This window comes from Lissotriton helveticus, chromosome 3_1 (assembly GCF_964261635.1).
Source record: "Lissotriton helveticus chromosome 3_1, aLisHel1.1, whole genome shotgun sequence".
In the NCBI taxonomy this organism is placed as follows: domain Eukaryota; kingdom Metazoa; phylum Chordata; class Amphibia; order Caudata; family Salamandridae; genus Lissotriton; species Lissotriton helveticus.
Window position 1 is genome coordinate 1,421,589,356 of NC_136061.1, and position 14,692 is coordinate 1,421,604,047.

The following is a 14,692-nucleotide window of genomic DNA, read 5'->3' on the forward strand; positions in this document are numbered from 1 at the left end:
TACCTTTTTCTAAATCGCATGTACACCAGAGTTTCTAGGCATTGTCAGAGATGATTCCACATGAGAGGGAGGTTTGCCAGCAGAAAGAAGAAAAAATCCAAAGTCTTAAGTTGATTAAAACACATTTTAAAAAGAAAGATTGTCAATCATTTTCTAAACTAAGAAAGAGAAGCGAGTGTGGCCAAATCAGAAGCTAGTTTAATCCAATCTACAGCAGAAGCTACGGAAAAGGCTCCTTCTCCAAAAGATGCGGTCATGATTTTGGGGCTATCGAGCAGGAATTGACCAGGAATTGACCAGTAGAGAGCAAAAAAACAGAGCACGAAGTATGGGTATGAAATGTTGACATCAGGAATAAAGGAGTATGTCTAGGAATTACTTGATGGAGAGTAACTGATGATTTGAACAGAATCATTTGTTCTATGGTCAACCTACGTAATTTAATTAAAATGAGAGAGAGGAGTTATTTACTTTGGGACCCAGTGATCAGATGCACTGCCCAGTTCTGGACCAACTAAAGGCTGCTTAATAGCTTCGTAGGGCAGTCAAAATAGTATGAATTGGCATAACCAGGTGAGATTGGATTAAGGCAGTAATCGCATGCCTGTAGTAATCTTATGATATAGAAGATAACACTTTAGCCAACAGTTTAATAAACCAGAAAAAAATACTAGCAACTCATGAAATCTGAAGTTCAAGTGTGAGTTTTAGCCTGAGGATGATTCTCTGACTTTTTTAAGTGTTGTCATGAACAGAAGGAGGAAGCATAACTGTTGGGCAGTTATCCGAATTGGATTTATTTACAATACATTTATAATTTATGCATTTTAAGATTTTGCAAAATCGTAGCCAAATCAAGATGTAATTTTCAGCAAAGGCTTCGGGCCTAGCAGTGAGTGAATAAGAGACCCATCAGCCACCTATGGTTCCCATAGATTGGGCAGAATACGAAAGCACAATGTTTTTCTATGCTTGATTGCTGACCAAGGATGAATTCATACACAGGACAATGCCATAGTCTTAGCTCTGCAGCCTTCTAACTTGAAATGTTTACAATATGTGCCTTTTCACAGCAGCGCTCCGTGGAAAACCTACTCTTATTTACCATGGCCAGATCATGATGTTACTTTGTAGGAATTCTGTTTGCTTTTATGAGGAATCGGATATAACATGAAGCATTTATAACACAATGTATTCCAATATATGTTTTCTTTAATATGAGGGCAGTGTGGCTAGCTAAATTAATGTTGGTGGCAATAATGGAACAATATAATTGTGCAAGCAAAATGCAAAATATACCTTGTGTTGGTAGGCTAAACCCAAAGCCAATAAACATGCCAGAAAATTATCACGATGAAAATAAGACCAAAAGTCTTTCACCAGAGAACACAAATGCTTAGGCACTGAAGAAGTTAAAGGGCACGGCAACCATGCTTGTATTGGCTGGGAGCTGAGTCATGGTATAAGGCGGGGAAAGCAGGAACCACTATGACATCAGCTTGCCCTGCTGCCAAATGAGAACATCACGCAAAAACTATCCTCAACAGAATACATTCCGTCAGCCCTTCGTGTTGAAGACACATCAGAGTTGGAAAAACACCAAACTCTTTTAGGCGCCTATGTTTCTGGTTTCCATAACAATCAAAATCGGAATGATGACAGCGGGCCCTCTCCCAATTTCCAACTGCAATCTTTTCTGCTTCCGGGTATTCCCACCTTCTCTGCCAATCACAGCATGTTTTACCAGTGCACTGAAGCAGGCCCTCGTTGGCAGCGTCTCAATCTGTTAGCAAGTTAATCTGCAATGTTGTCGCCTTTCATCCCTGAAAGCCTAGATACACAAATACCCCGTGGATCATATATAGTTTTCAATCTTTTTTTAAATTTATTTAAACTGTACACAAATGTAAAATATTTTAACAGCAACCCTAAGTGAAAATTGTTTGGTTTTAAATTATTATGTAACAGAGTCTAAAAGTAACTTCTTTTTTTAATTAAATAAAACAGACATTGAATTTAAGGATGCACACTGGTACTACACAAAAGTTGTTCTCATTTGACATTCAATGTGCGTATTGAATAGAAAATACATATTGAAATGAACAAACAAAATCCATGTGTACCCTGAAGGAATTGGTAGGCCTGGGGAGGGATTTCTCGCCATTGACTACGCAATGTGTGGTGGGTGGCCTTGCCACCCATACAATTATAACCAATCTGTCGGCCTCTTTGGTTCCAAAATGATGTATAATACATTTAAATGCTTTTTTTTCTGCTACAAAAATATCTTTTATTTTTCAAATGGCAGTTTTTGACTAATCATGCAACTAAAATCAGTGCAAACATTAAAAGCGAATCGTCCACTTGAAAAAAATAAGCGGAAGATTTCATTTCAAGTATAAAAAAATATAAAAAAGATGTCATATAAAGTCTGGTATTGTCTCTTGTGGGTCAACACTTTAAATTGCATAGCTCACGCGGCACTTGTTTGACAAGATAGTGGGTGAAGTTAAGTGCACAGTCGAGTGCCACTTTTCAAGGCATTGAGATCTGCAAGTGCTATGATAGCGTGCATTCAAGCGCCCTGCAAGTGCTGTAAGAGTGCGCGGTGGAACACTCTACAAGTGCTGTGATGGTGTGTGGTCAAGCACTCTGCAAGTGCTCTAGGAGTGCGTGACTGAGCACCCAGCAAGTGCTGTAAGAGCGCATTTCTGAGCACCCCGCAAGTGTTATGCTCAGAATGTCGTTTTATTGTTGTCTTTTCTTTCTGATCTTGTGGCCCCTTCTCAAAGTATGCTGAGAAGGAAATCAATGCACTTTTCTTTTCTCTCCAAGTCTGCATACAAGTGCTTCTCTCTCGCTATTCAATGCACTGGTGGCACTTTTGCGGACGGAACTGGCCAATGCGTCTCCTCGTAGACCCATTACTAGTTCTTATTGCTGGATTATGATTATCTCCAGATCCCTGTGGACCTCTATGAGCACAGATAGCAACCAGTTCAATCTGGTTTTTTTGTTTGTTCTTTTCCCAAAAAGCTGAGATCTGTAACCAAAGGTCAACGTAACGCTCTTGGTGCAAGAGATTCGAAATCCCTTTACGTAACGCTGCAAATGGTCACGCTGGTCCCTTGGATTCATAGTGGTCAGTCAAAAGCATTCAGCAATGCTAACCCATAATCAGGCGCTGGGTCATATTGCAGGCTTGAGCTTCATGAATGCACACGGTGGGCTCTGCTGGAAGTGCTTCGGGGGACACAGTCATCAAAGTGGCTGGAAACACAGTAACAAGTTGTCACCTATAAGCGAGGTGGAGTGCAGCTTCCTCACAAATAGTTAAGTGGTAGCCGTTTTCAGTTTGGTCACTTTGACTCTTCGTTTTTGAGGAATGTGGTTCTTTGTTGTGCTTTGTTTTTAGGGAGCAATGTGGAGGGAGGGATGAGCTTCTGTGGTGATCTGAAATTCAGGAGATCTCTCCTTCCGACTGCTGCATCGGTGATGGTAAGTATGGCGGGAAAAGTGTCCACTGGAACACGGCTGTTTGCACCCAAGAGTAGTCCAAGAGTAGGTGATTTCATTGTCCAGGATCAACTGACAAGCACTGTTGTCAAAGAGGAGGCAAGACACGTTGACTTCCTGGTCACACTGATGTACGCAGGGGTGCAGCAGAGCGAAACTTCCCTTCGACGTCCACTTCAGTCTAGGATCGGTCTAGTTCTTTATTATTTTAATATATACATTTCTATATACATATATCAAGCACAGCCGCATTCTTCCACAATCATATTGGGCACATCCCTTTTCACAATGTTATATTCATCATCAAAGTACAGCATAGACATTGTGCTGAGCTTGGTGGGAATGCAACATGAGTTCACTGTGCCTGGGTTCAACCCGCGCATTCTGTACTGATTTACTACTGCAGTGTGAAAAGATGAGGCTGAGCCTGGGACTCCAGCCAAGTAGGCTGGGCAGCTCCCCTCACAGTAGTTCCCAAAGTAGCCTGACGGTGCTATAATCCAGTCGTTCCAGCCAATGAGTCTAAAGTCAATGTAGAACTGCTGCCTGCAGCACAGGTTTGTGCGCCCGTCACACTCCAGGCCTCGCTTGCGGATCCTGTGTTTGTTGTCTGTGAGTCGGGCATGGACAACTAAAAATGGGCGGTGGGATTCCTCGCCGGGATCCACATAGACCGGCACCACCGAATAGTCCTGGCAGCCGTCACACTGAACCTCCAGCGTGAACCTCCGCTCACTTTTCTCAAACAAGCCCTGGATGGCCTCAGTCAAAGGGAAGGTGTGCCAGCCACTGCGCTTCAAGTCCACCTTCTTCTCCACCACGTTCCACTTGCTGCTGGTGTCATCAGAGTCCTGGAAGAAGACCTTGACACGTACTTTCCTCCGGTTGCCCTTTTCAGACTGGTAGGGCAGTAGTTTCAGGTACAGCCAGAGGCTGGCTTGCAGGACGAAAAGGTGCTGGTTCCCTTCGTTGGAGATGAGGAAAGTGAGGCGAACTCTGGACGCTGTCAGATCATCTGCACAAAAACAGAAAAGAAACAAGAGATGAGATGCATAGTGCCAAGAGAGTGTGTGATCAAAGCTCCTGTGGAGAGAAACCACAATGAAAAATAAAAACACTAACTCAATACAGCACGCACTTTTGACGTTCCCTTTAATAGGACAGGGAGTGCCAGGTGGCTTCAGCGAGAAAAGTTATCCTACATATCAGTATGCCCAAAAGAAGCCAGGCCGGTTAAACATAATAAAACAGTTTAAAACTCATGTGCTACGTAGAAAACATTGTTCAGAACATTATTCTAGATTGCAGAGGTTGTATGCAATTAGGTAGGTATGCTGAAGGCATGCCCGCAAGAGGTAGCGTCACTTGGTCCCAGCAGAGCTCAGAAGCCAGCACGAGGCCAGTACTACTGGATAGGTCTACGTTCCACAGAATAGTACGTCAGCAAGTCGTTCGAATGTTTTTTTTTTCTGAAGCAATGATCTACGCACTACATTGGGCTAAGAGGGTAGTTATGTGAATGACAGCCACAGCAAAACAATTATAGGTGAGAGTTAAACGCGCTGTCGTCACATGCTGTGTGTATACCTTAAGGTCGTCTGACTACAGTGGCATTTCAGACGCTAATGGCTTGCAATGTATGTTTTTGTAAAACCTGGGTGCCTTCGGCCAGGGTTTTTTTCATGCACTTACAAGAGGTAGGGCAAGTGGTGCACATCACCCGTTCCGCTGCTACCTACCCTTTGCAAGCCGCTTGCAGACGATGGATATCACATTCCTTGCCGAAGAGCGAAGGAATTTGTGTTTACACCTACCAACAAACACCGCTGTTGTAATCCTTTTTTTTCATAAGAGTTTTCAAATTCTCTCCCCCGCCCTAAACTGCTTAAGAATGCAGAGTGTGTTTAGACCGGGTCTGCGGATTATGACAGCTTGTCAGGCGGCTCCCCTGACTGGTAGCCGTGCTCGTGTCTTTGTAAGGAGGACAATGAATGGAGCGCGTGGAATACCGCTGGAGGTGCGGGGCTCCGACACCCCTCCACCAGGAAGCGCCTTGAGGCGATAGTGTTTGCAGATCTGCGCTCTACAAGTACAATCATTCACCCGCCCATCCATTCAGTGGGATCGAGTGACCAAAACGCCGGGTGTAAACGGCCCACGTTCAGCCCCTTGGATAGAGGGGGGTCATGAGTCCTGACCCATTTATGTCTGCTCAGCTTGCCACCTGTTATTCAAGGCAGAGTTCATTCGGCTGGCGGGGGGGTGTGCTACATGAACAGTCAGTCCGCGAGTTCACTTCTCACCCCCTCCCACCATGAACGCTTATCTTTAGGTTATTGGTTTGAATCCCTGCAAGGTCAACTCTGGCTTTCATCCCTCTGAGGCTGATAAGTTCAATATCGTTACTAGTCATCCTTAACACTTGCTATTTAGAGCGCTTAGAAACCCAAAGTGAAATATAAAGCCCTAAATTAAAACAAAGTATTATACAGATTCAGGGTGTAGTCACTCCTTGATGTGACTAGATTTGTGGTGTTCTGAAACTCAGGGAGGGGCACAAGGTACGATGCAAAGGCTGCCACGACGATTGCAGTAGGGTTCCTTAAGCTACGCTACAGCATGTCAGCCCGCTGACAAGAACTATAAGGGTCTACATATCACCTTACCCTCTACCTACACCGATCCAGAGGGCATTTAATGAGGGGTGTCAGAGCCAGGGATGTATGACCTAAATTAAACAAGGAGAAACAGAAAGAGGATTTGGGAATACAAGCGCAGACAACTTATGCCAGCTGTTATCATTGTCTTCAACAGAACTGGCATCATTCCAATGTGCTACCAACCCTAAGGGTTTACCAAAATATTATCAACCCTACTTTCTGACCCGCTGCAGGCCTGGTGCTCCGAAGGGGCCACCCTGCCGGCCTAATCTTCACGGGTCCCCTTATTAACCTTGTTTTAGGAAGACCGTGAATTAAAAAAAACGTATAGGCCTTCCAATGTAAACTGAATAGCCACACTCGACAACCATAAAACCCATCTCTGTGACAAGGACTCTGGATAAGTCACTGGCCTAGGCGAGGAAAAGACACCATGATGAACCATGCCACTTATGTGGGTGCGGGTTTTACGTGGGTGCTGGATTGCACCTTAAAAAAAAAAGCAGGTTAGTAGACGGAACATATTAAGGAAGTAAAACAGTTCCACAAACCGTAATTTAGAGTAGCAAAGGAAAAACTTTCTAGCCTGCTAGTTAAGGACTTTAGGCCCGTGTTTGGTGAGTTTGCTAAATAAAAGGCAAACATTTGTTGAATAGAATAATAAACACTGAATATTTGCAAGGGCCGATTTACAATAGCGGAATACTTGACGTTATTTTCAATTAGCTAACTTTGGTCCCATTCCCCGTGGCACTGTGATGATCTTTCTCCAGAGGGAAGCATCATTCCCAGATGAGCATACAACCGCTCTACACTGTTCAATGGTATAAGAACAACTCCAAAAGTACAAGCCATCTTATGCGATCTATAAGCATTTTTTTAAATGACAGATTCAATCTAAGCAGCATCCTTAGTGTATTCATCTGTGTATTAAATTGGGCAATGGCAACGAGGTACATGTTAGCTTTCTGATTAAAGATGGAGACTAGCAAAAATATATTGTTGAGTTGCAGAGGGTGAGAAGCCATGAAATTCACGATTTTCTCATTGCCTCCAAAAGAAGAAGAGACATTTGAAATGTAAAAAGTCTTCCTTTTTTGGCCTTCGCACTCTACGGAATCTAGACACCAGAACGACCATGGGTTGGTGTGCTTTGAGCCACACACATTCAAAATACATGTCTATCGTAAGCACTCAGAAGCTCCACTCACTAGCATGTTTGGTACTATACAGAAACACACAACTAAACTCAAACTAAAATAAAGTAAAACTCCTGGGAATGGGCTTTGGGGTAAGGCGCGTGCCTTTTAAAAAACAATGCAAGCATTTGAAAAGCAAAATCAGATTCGGAAAAAAGCACTAGGCCCAGGCAGAATAATTTCAAAAGACAAACTATGAGAGCCAAATAAAAGGTATTTTAACAATTGCTTAAGGGATAATAGTCTCCACATTAAACGAACCACTGTGGGAAATTGTGCATCCTGAACTGTTCTAGCAAACCAAGTTCTTCTTGAGGCCGCAGTTGGCATTCCAGAGATCTCGGTTACCAACTCCACTGCTACTCTTTGATGAGATGTGCCAATCTGCAAATTGCTTTTGGCAATGCGAGGGCACACCACTGCAGGTTAAAGAGGCCAAAAATTGCAACAAAACCAGCATTGTGAGCACCGCGCAATGAGACTCTAGGATAAATTATTAACATTTGTTATGAGAACTCCATTTGCGCTAGGCTGGTTGCCCAACACTTAGTTAGGAAATATCGAAACTTAGAATCAGATATCAGATGAGGGTTTCCATTCGCATCAGGCCAACCCTATATGGAAAGTCGGGTGCTTCAGGTGTGGCAGGGGAGTAATCATGATGACGATGCCAGGCCACTAAGACCAAAAGACCTGTCAGAGTCAGGCCTCCAAGTACAGTATATGTGACTGCCAGATCAATCACATGCAAACCAAATGTTGTAATAGATTTCAACAGCCAGGTACAGAAAATGTTGACTGCCACCTCCAACAGAGGAGTACACCAAGCCCATCAGATGAAGGCCGCCACATGCATTAGATACAGGGACAGCCAGACCCATCACATGCATCAGATGTGGGGTCAGCCAAAGTCATCAGAAGAGAAGGACAGGCCGATCAGCCCGACAGGCACCCGAGATGTGCACTGGTGTGTGTGGCAAATGTGGACTCCATCATCAACAGAGAAATACTACAGGTCTATCAGATGCAGACCTCCAGGTGCATCAGATAAGAGTTACAACACTCATCAGACCTTCAGATCATCATTAAACCCCTACACCATCAGGTACATAAGACATGGACTACAAGGCCCATCAGATGAAGCGGAAGACCCACCAGATATCAAGGAAGGCCCATCGAGTCCCCAGGCCCTTCAGACGCAGACCACCATGTGCAATAGAAGGACTGCCGTATCCATCAGTCGACAACACCATGTCCACCAGATTTTGAATACCAGCTCTGAATTGGCCATACTGGAAAAACTCTTGTAGACTATAGGAGGGTTAAAACAACTAAGACCTGTAAGTAGTCGCTTATTCCACGAGTTTCTTTTCAGAACTGCCTTTGAAACCCATGATTTATCACATACATTGAAAACGTGTGTAGTGCAATGCATCTTTTAGGCCAATTTGAATAAATAATTCTTATAAAATAAAATGGTTTTTGTGCCCTTCTGTGAAATACTGTCTAATGTCATTCATGAGGCACCTCCTCCGCTATCTCTCTATGTGACATCTAGGTGGGAATGTAGATGCTTGGACTATTTGTACTCCCTTTAGGACCAGACATGGTTCTCTACAAGCGTCCTATTGCCCTTTGGTCAAGAGTTTCTTGTATGTTAGCAGGTGTTTACCTACTGTGATGCAACTGCAGTTTGTTTTTTCATTTTATTTCAGCTTTCTGGTTTTTGCCGTTGCTATTTTAGTGACCTTTGCACAATTTGGGGCGTGTACTGCTCTTAAGATCTATTTGCATGCCTTTGTCTGCAAGAAGAAGGCAAATATCCTGACAAAGTCATGTCTAACCTACAAACCTACTCATGGACTCGTAGAGAGCCATGAGGGGTAGGTTTGCCGTTCACCCTGTGTTCGATATACTCTGTACCATGCACACACGCACACAGGCCTGGTACAGACACAGTTCAGGTGAAACGGTAGTTTAACAACCCTGAGAACGGGTACAAATCACAGCCTGCAGCACCCAGCAGCACGCTTTCACATTTCTTCAATGTTTACTTTAAAAAGAAAAAACCACTTTCTAGAACTTGCGGAGCTTGAAATGAGGGAAAAAAAGCTGTGAAGGAAATGCAGCCTCCCTTTGACTGCTTTCTTCTAAGACGTGCTAACAGTTAGTGATCTATTGGAGCCATGCTGGGACAGGTGCCAGTACTGCCTTGTGAATTAAGGGTACCGTGACAAGAAGTGCCAATCCTAGCTAGCCTGATAAATTATTGGAGCCCTGCTGAGAAGCGCCGCTACTTGCCTTGTGAAATATTGGGAGTCCTTCTGGGAAGTGCCACTACTTGTCTTGTGAATTATTGGTGTCCTGCTAGGAAGTATCATTACTGAGTTCGTGTATCTGGAGTCCTGCTGGGAAGTACCAGTACCAGCTCTTGAATTGTTAGAACTTTGCTGAAAAGTTGCAGTTCTAGCCTGCAGCTTATTGGAACCCTGCTGAGAAGAGCTCATGTTGGCCTAGTGAGTTATTGGAGCTGTGCCGGACAGTGGCAGTGAATCAATGCCATTCTTCAGCAGACTCTGCCTACTGATGTGATCCAGTCCTGGTGACCACTGCCGCCTACAGAGTGGCAGTATACTGACTCCATGCTCAGAAGTTTTAGCAATGCCCTTCTGAAGTAGTGTGCGCTCAAAGGAAGGTGGGGGTTCATCTCCTCACATTATGGACCTAATGGTCCCTCCTTTACATGGAAGTTCAAGGAAAGTTGAGGAGGTATCTCGCGAAGAGGTAGTCGATGTTCTATCGTCTGACAAGGTGGGGGTCCCAGGACGATGACAGACTCGGTGTCATCACTACATAGACAAAATATGCCATGCAGAGGATAATCATAAATTATGGTTTTGGAGGTATGTAGGGGTCTTTAGATTGTGGAAGCAAGAGAAATACAGTATACGTGAAATAATGGATAATGGGTAGTAGTGGCGGTGGATACTGTGAGATAGTGGGGGGTGGAGGATAGTGAATACCTTGAGACAGTGGGGGGTGGAGGGCAGTGAATGCCTAAAGATAGTGGTGGTGGAGGGCAGTGAATACGTTGAGATAGTGGAGGTGGAGGGTAGTGAATACCTTGAGATAGAGGTGGTGGAGGGCAGTAAATACCTTGAGATGGTGGAGGGTGGAGGACAGTGAATACCTTGAGATAGTGGGGGTGGAGGACAGTGAATACCTTGAGACAGTGGGGGTGGAGGGCAGTGAATACCTAAAGATAGTGGTGGTGGAGGACAGTGAATACCTTGAGATGGTGGGGGTGGAGGACAGTGAATACCTTGAGATAGTGGGGGGTGGAGGACAGTGAATACCTTGAGATAGTGGAGGTGGAGGGTAGTGAATACATTGAGATAGAGGTGGTGGAGGGCAGTGGATACCTTGAGATGGTGGGGGGTGGAGGGCAGTGAATACCTTGAGATGGTGGGGGGTGGAGGACAGTGAATACCTTGAGATAGTGGGGGGTGGAGGACAGTGAATACCTTGAGACAGTGGGGGTGGAGGGCAGTGAATACCTAAAGATAGTGGTGGTGGAGGGCAGTGAATACCTTGAGATAGTGGAGGTGGAGGGCAGTGAATACCTTGAGATAGTGGGTGGTGGAGGGCAGTGAATACCTAAAGATAGTGGGTGGTGGAGGGCAGTAAATACCTTGAGATAGTGGTGGTGGTGGGCAGTGAATACCTAAAGATAGTGGGTGGTGGAGGGCAGTGAATACCTTGAGATAGTGGTGGTGGAGGGCAGTGAATACCTTGAGAAAGTGGTGGTGGAGGGCAGTGAATACCTTGAGATAGTGGTGGTGGAGGGCAGTGTATACCTTGAGATAGTGGTGAATACCTTGAGATAGTGGTGGTGGAGGGCAGTGAATACCTTGAGACAGTGGGGGTGGAGGGCAGTGAATACCTAAAGGTAGTGGTGGTGGAGGGCAGTGAATACCTTGAGATAGTGGTGGTGGAGGGCAGTGAATACCTTGAGAGAGTGGGTGGTGGAGGGCAGTGAATACCTAAAGATAGTGGTGGTGGAGGGCAGTGAATACTTGAGATAGTAGTGGGGAGGGCAGTGAATACCTTGAGATAGTGATGGTGGAGGGCAGTGAATACCTTGAGATAGTGGGGGTGGAGGACAGTGAATACCTTGAGACAGTGGGTGGTGGAGGGCAGTGAATACCTAAAGATAGTGGTGGTGGAGGGCAGTGAAAACCTTGAGATAGTGGGGGGTGGTGGACAGTAAAGTAAAGTAAAGTCCACATTTGTAAAGCGCACAATCACCCGTAAGGGTCTCTAGGCGCTGGGGGGCAGTCGGGAAGATTAAGCAAGCTATTGCCCAGAGTTACATGGTGCTGGGCTGACCTGCCGCCGGAGCCGGGGATCGAACCGTGGTCCCCAGATTCCAGCGTCAGTCGCCCTGGCCGCGGCGCCACACCTCTTCCACAGTGAATACCTTGAGATAGTGGTGGTGGAGGGCAGTGAATACCTTGAGATAGTGATGGTGGAGGGCAGTGAATACTTTGAGATAGTGGGGGTGGTGGACAGTGAATACCTAAAGATAGTGGGTGGTGGAGGGCAGTGAATACCTTGAGATAGTGGTGGTGGAGGGCAGTGAATACCTTGAGAAAGTGGTGGTGGAGGGCAGTGAATACCTTGAGATAGTGGGGGGTGGTGGACAGTGAATACCTTGAGATAGTGGTGGTGGAGGGCAGTGAAAACCTTGAGATAGTGGGGGGGGGCAGTGAATACCTTGAGATAGTGGGGGTGGTGGACAGTGAATACCTTGAGATAGTGGGGGGTGGTGGACAGTGAATACCTTGAGATAGTGGGGTGGTGGACAGTGAATACCTTGAGATAGTGGGGGGTGGTGGGCAGTGAATTCCTTGAGATAGTGGGGGTGGTGGACAGTGAATACCTTGAGATAGTGGGTGGTGGAGGGCAGTGAATACCTTGAGATAGTGGAGGTGGAGGGCAGTGAATACCTTGAGAAAGTGGTGGTGGAGGGCAGTGAATACCTTGAGATAGTGGGGGGTGGTGGACAGTGAATACCTTGAGATAGTGGTGGTGGAGGGCAGTGAAAACCTTGAGATAGTGGGGGTGGTGGACAGTGAATACCTTGAGATAGTGGTGGTGGAGGGCAGTGAAAACCTTGAGATAGTGGGGGGGGGGCAGTGAATACCTTGAGATAGTGGGGGTGGTGGGCAGTGAAAACCTTGAGATAGTGGGGGGTGGTGGACAGTGAAAACCTTGAGATAGTGGGGGGGGGGCAGTGAATACCTTGAGATAGTGGGGGTGGTGGACAGTGAATACCTTGAGATAGTGGGGGGTGGTGGACAGTGAATACCTTGAGATAGTGGGGTGGTGGACAGTGAATACCTTGAGATAGTGGGGGGTGGTGGGCAGTGAATTCCTTGAGATAGTGGGGGTGGTGGACAGTGAATACCTTGAGATAGTGGGTGGTGGAGGGCAGTGAATACCTTGAGATAGTGGGGGTGGTGGGCAGTGGCGATGGACAGACACCTTGAGGGGGTGGGTGCTGAATCGCACAGAGCAGCGGCGACGGAACAGTGCTGAACCCAGCGCCCTGAGGCCCCTACCTGTCTCGGCGAAGCTGATGATCTCGGAGGTCTGCTGCTGCTGGTCCGGCATGGTCGTGGCGTGCCCGTCCAGGTTGGGGATCTCCACGCGCCCGTCCTCGCGCACCTTGCCCGCGTGCAGCTTGCGTAGCGCCGTGACCATGGCCGCCTTGGGCACGGCGTGCGTGATGTTGGGCCGCTCGCGCATCTGCAGCCGGCTCAGGATGTGCCGCTTCACCGCCTCCAGGAAGTCCCGGTCCAGCCGGCCCGCCTCCTCGGGGGGCCTGAAGCCGCACGACGAGCAGGTGCCCTGCTGCGGGGAGGGCGGGGGGAAGCCCTGGGGGTCCGGCGTGGGGGAGCCGGCGGCGCACAGCAGGCAGAGCAGCAGGCAGGCGAGGGATCCCTCGGCCATGCTACCCGGGGCGGCGGCGGCGGGGAGCCCCACTCCTGGCGGCGGCCTCGGCGAGCAGGCAGCGGGCTCACCGGGAAGCAGGAGCGGCGGCAAGCCTCCTCTGCGGGCACCGGGTGGGGGAGGTGCAGCCCCTTCCACTCCTCTTCCTGGTCACTTTCAAACTGCACCTTGTTTCAATGTCGCACAAGCAGCCCGGCTCTGTGTCTTAAGGCGACTTTTGTCTCAGAGTGCCTGCAAACGTGCAGAGTTCAATAATATAAATCCTGCAAAGAAGTCGAAAAGCTCTGCTCTCTTTTGAAATGTCTGCTCCGAAAGGTGAGGCGCCGAGTCCGGCAGTTGTTTACAAGCAACTTCAAAAAAATGTCCCTGGCTGTTTCCAAAGGGGCTGAGTGTCTACCGCCTGCAGGGGACGGGTCTGGGGCACCCTCCCCTCTCTGCTGCCAGAAACCTCTTGTAAAAGGTGAGTCGAGTCCTGTAAATGTTTACGGCACCTTCCAGTGCCCCTTCCTGTTTCAAGAAGTGCCTGGTAGCGACGGCTGCACCTCGGGATCTGTTTATAACAGATGGGGCAGGGTTCCCCTCCAGGAACCTCCTCTCCTGCTGCCACAAGTTCTTTGTAAAAGGTGAATCCAGGCCAATTTTGTTTCGAGCACCTTGATATGCCCCTTTTGCTGCCAGGAGCCGCCAGCGGTTTTGTGCTTCAGCTCCAGTCTTGGAAATAGATGGGCGCCTGTCCTCTCCCTGCTGCCAGAAGCACCTTTAAATGTCTTCCTGCTCCCAGGAGTACTCCAACAGTGTCCCGGTGCAGCTATTCTCAGCCAGAACGTGACCTGAAACGGGCACTTCCACCAAAAGTCCACTTCAGGGTATTATATTATTGCATGTTAGTTTCCGATGTGAGCAAAAGTCCGTTCTATGATATTAAAAAGTGTACTTGCACGTCCTCCCCTCTGCAGTACACGTAAATACCCACGAAAAGAAAATAGACAGCCGAGGCTAGAAGTGCCACAGATGCAAATCCACAGTTCTTTTGAACACGAAACGAGAAGAGCGTCTTTCAGATGAGATCAGAGCGCCTTTTCTGTCTGCCGGCTTCCTAGTTGCATTCTGTAGCTGTCAGTGTGAGCAGTGTGTTCGCTGTGCTGCTGGTCCCGCCTGCGCCTCGAGATATCATCTCTCTCCTCTGATCCTTTTTTTTTTACACCCCGCAATCAGCACTGGGCCACCGCACAAACTTTTATACAGGAATTAAACCACGTGGGAGCTGCGACCTATAACAGGCTCCTCCAGGAGCAGCCGGCC

At 47.2% G+C, this 14,692-nt stretch overlaps 1 protein-coding gene across 1 annotated transcript; it reads right to left on the reverse strand.

The window, feature by feature from the left end:
- Window positions 1-1,862: 1,862 nt before the first annotated feature.
- On the reverse strand, window positions 1,863-14,534 carry INHBB (inhibin subunit beta B). Its single transcript, XM_078682071.1, has 2 exons — window positions 13,000-14,534; window positions 1,863-4,531 (listed from the first exon to the last, which is right to left on the reverse strand). Exons 1-2 carry the CDS (start codon window positions 13,388-13,390, stop codon window positions 3,753-3,755), a joined length of 1,170 nt encoding a protein of 389 aa, XP_078538197.1. The 5' UTR covers window positions 13,391-14,534; the 3' UTR covers window positions 1,863-3,752.
- Window positions 14,535-14,692: the final 158 nt, after the last annotated feature.